At 48.9% G+C, this 1,308-nt stretch overlaps 1 protein-coding gene across 1 annotated transcript; it reads right to left on the reverse strand.

The window, feature by feature from the left end:
* Positions 1-365: 365 nt before the first annotated feature.
* Positions 366-941, reverse strand: LOC121846985 (uncharacterized protein DDB_G0271670-like; the record flags this gene model as incomplete). The annotated part of the gene is made up of 1 exon (XM_042326230.1): positions 366-941. A coding segment is annotated over one exon (576 nt), but the record flags the coding sequence as incomplete, so codon positions are not given.
* Positions 942-1,308: the final 367 nt, after the last annotated feature.

Consider the following 1,308-nt stretch of genomic DNA (forward strand, 5'->3'; position numbering starts at 1 on the left):
TGCAGTGACTGCTCTCTATCCAATAGCATAGGCAGAAAGACAGACTTGCTCTGACTCTGTTTACATAAGACAAAAAGTTGCACTTTAGTTAGAAGTAAAATTATGCAACTAAGATCCTCTGCAAAAAAAACAACATCTAAATTAATGACATATTTCTTGACTTTTCTTAGATTCATTTATGGGGTATTTTAAGGAAGTGAAAAAGGCTACAGTGTCTCACGTGGGACAAACATCACTAACCAAATGAGGAATGTGTCAGGAAACACCTCCAAGACTGAAATCCCATTTTTCTAATGAGTAACAGAAAAACACACGAGCCAATCAACATGTTCAGTGGCTCTTTAACATCCTATTGGACCCATTGGTCAAAAGATACACATTTTATTGGACACCCTAGTATGTCCCTTTAGACCTGTCTCACACAAAGAGGAGGAGGAGGAGGAGGAGGAGGAGGAAGAGGGGGAAGAAGAGAAGGAGGAGGAGGAAGAAGAGGAGGAGGAAGAGGAGGAGGAAGAGGAGGAGGAGGAAGAGGAGGAGGAAGAGGAGGAGGAAGAGGAGGAGGAAGAGGAAGAGGAGGAGGAAGAGGAGGAGGAAGAGGAGGAGGAGGAGGAGGAGGAGGAGGAGGAGGAGGAGGAAGAGGAGGAGGAGGAGGAGGAGGAGGAGGAGGAGGAGGAGGAGGAAGAGGAGGAGGAAGAGGAGGAGGAAGAGGGGGAGGAGGAGGAGGAAGAGAAGGAGGAGGAGGAGGAAGAGAGGGAGGAGGAGGGGGAAGGGCAGGAGGAAGAGAAGGAGGAAGAGGAGGAGGAGGAAGAATGGAAGGAGGAAGAGAAGGAGGAGGAGGAAGAATAGAAGGAGGAAGAGAAGGAGGAGGAGGAAGGGGAAGAGCAGGAGAAAGAGAAGGAGGAACAGAATGAGGAGGATGAGGAAGAGCAGGAGGAGGAGGAAGAAGAGGGAAATGGAGAAAGGAGGGGAGAAATGTCTCTTTTGCCCTTCCTAACACTGACTTATTCTACTCAATTACAGAGAACACTCCTGAACACGCTCACAGGCCGCTAGGCAAGCTGCCACACACACACACACACTCCTGAAGACGCTCGCAGGTATGGGCCAGCTGCCATGGTCTGAATAATAGACGTTTGACTGTGTAGCCGTCATTTAACCAGCAGAGCCAGACAAGGACTTGGCAGAGGGAAGCAAGGGCCTCACTGATGTCTTAATCTAGCCTGCTGGTTTAGAGGCTTACCCCCTTAATCTAGCCTGCTTCGTAGAGATTTACCCCCTTAATCTAGTCTGCTTCATAGAGGCTTACCT

The sequence above is a fragment of the Oncorhynchus tshawytscha genome, linkage group LG08 (genome assembly GCF_018296145.1).
Source record: "Oncorhynchus tshawytscha isolate Ot180627B linkage group LG08, Otsh_v2.0, whole genome shotgun sequence".
Lineage (NCBI taxonomy): Eukaryota > Metazoa > Chordata > Actinopteri > Salmoniformes > Salmonidae > Oncorhynchus > Oncorhynchus tshawytscha.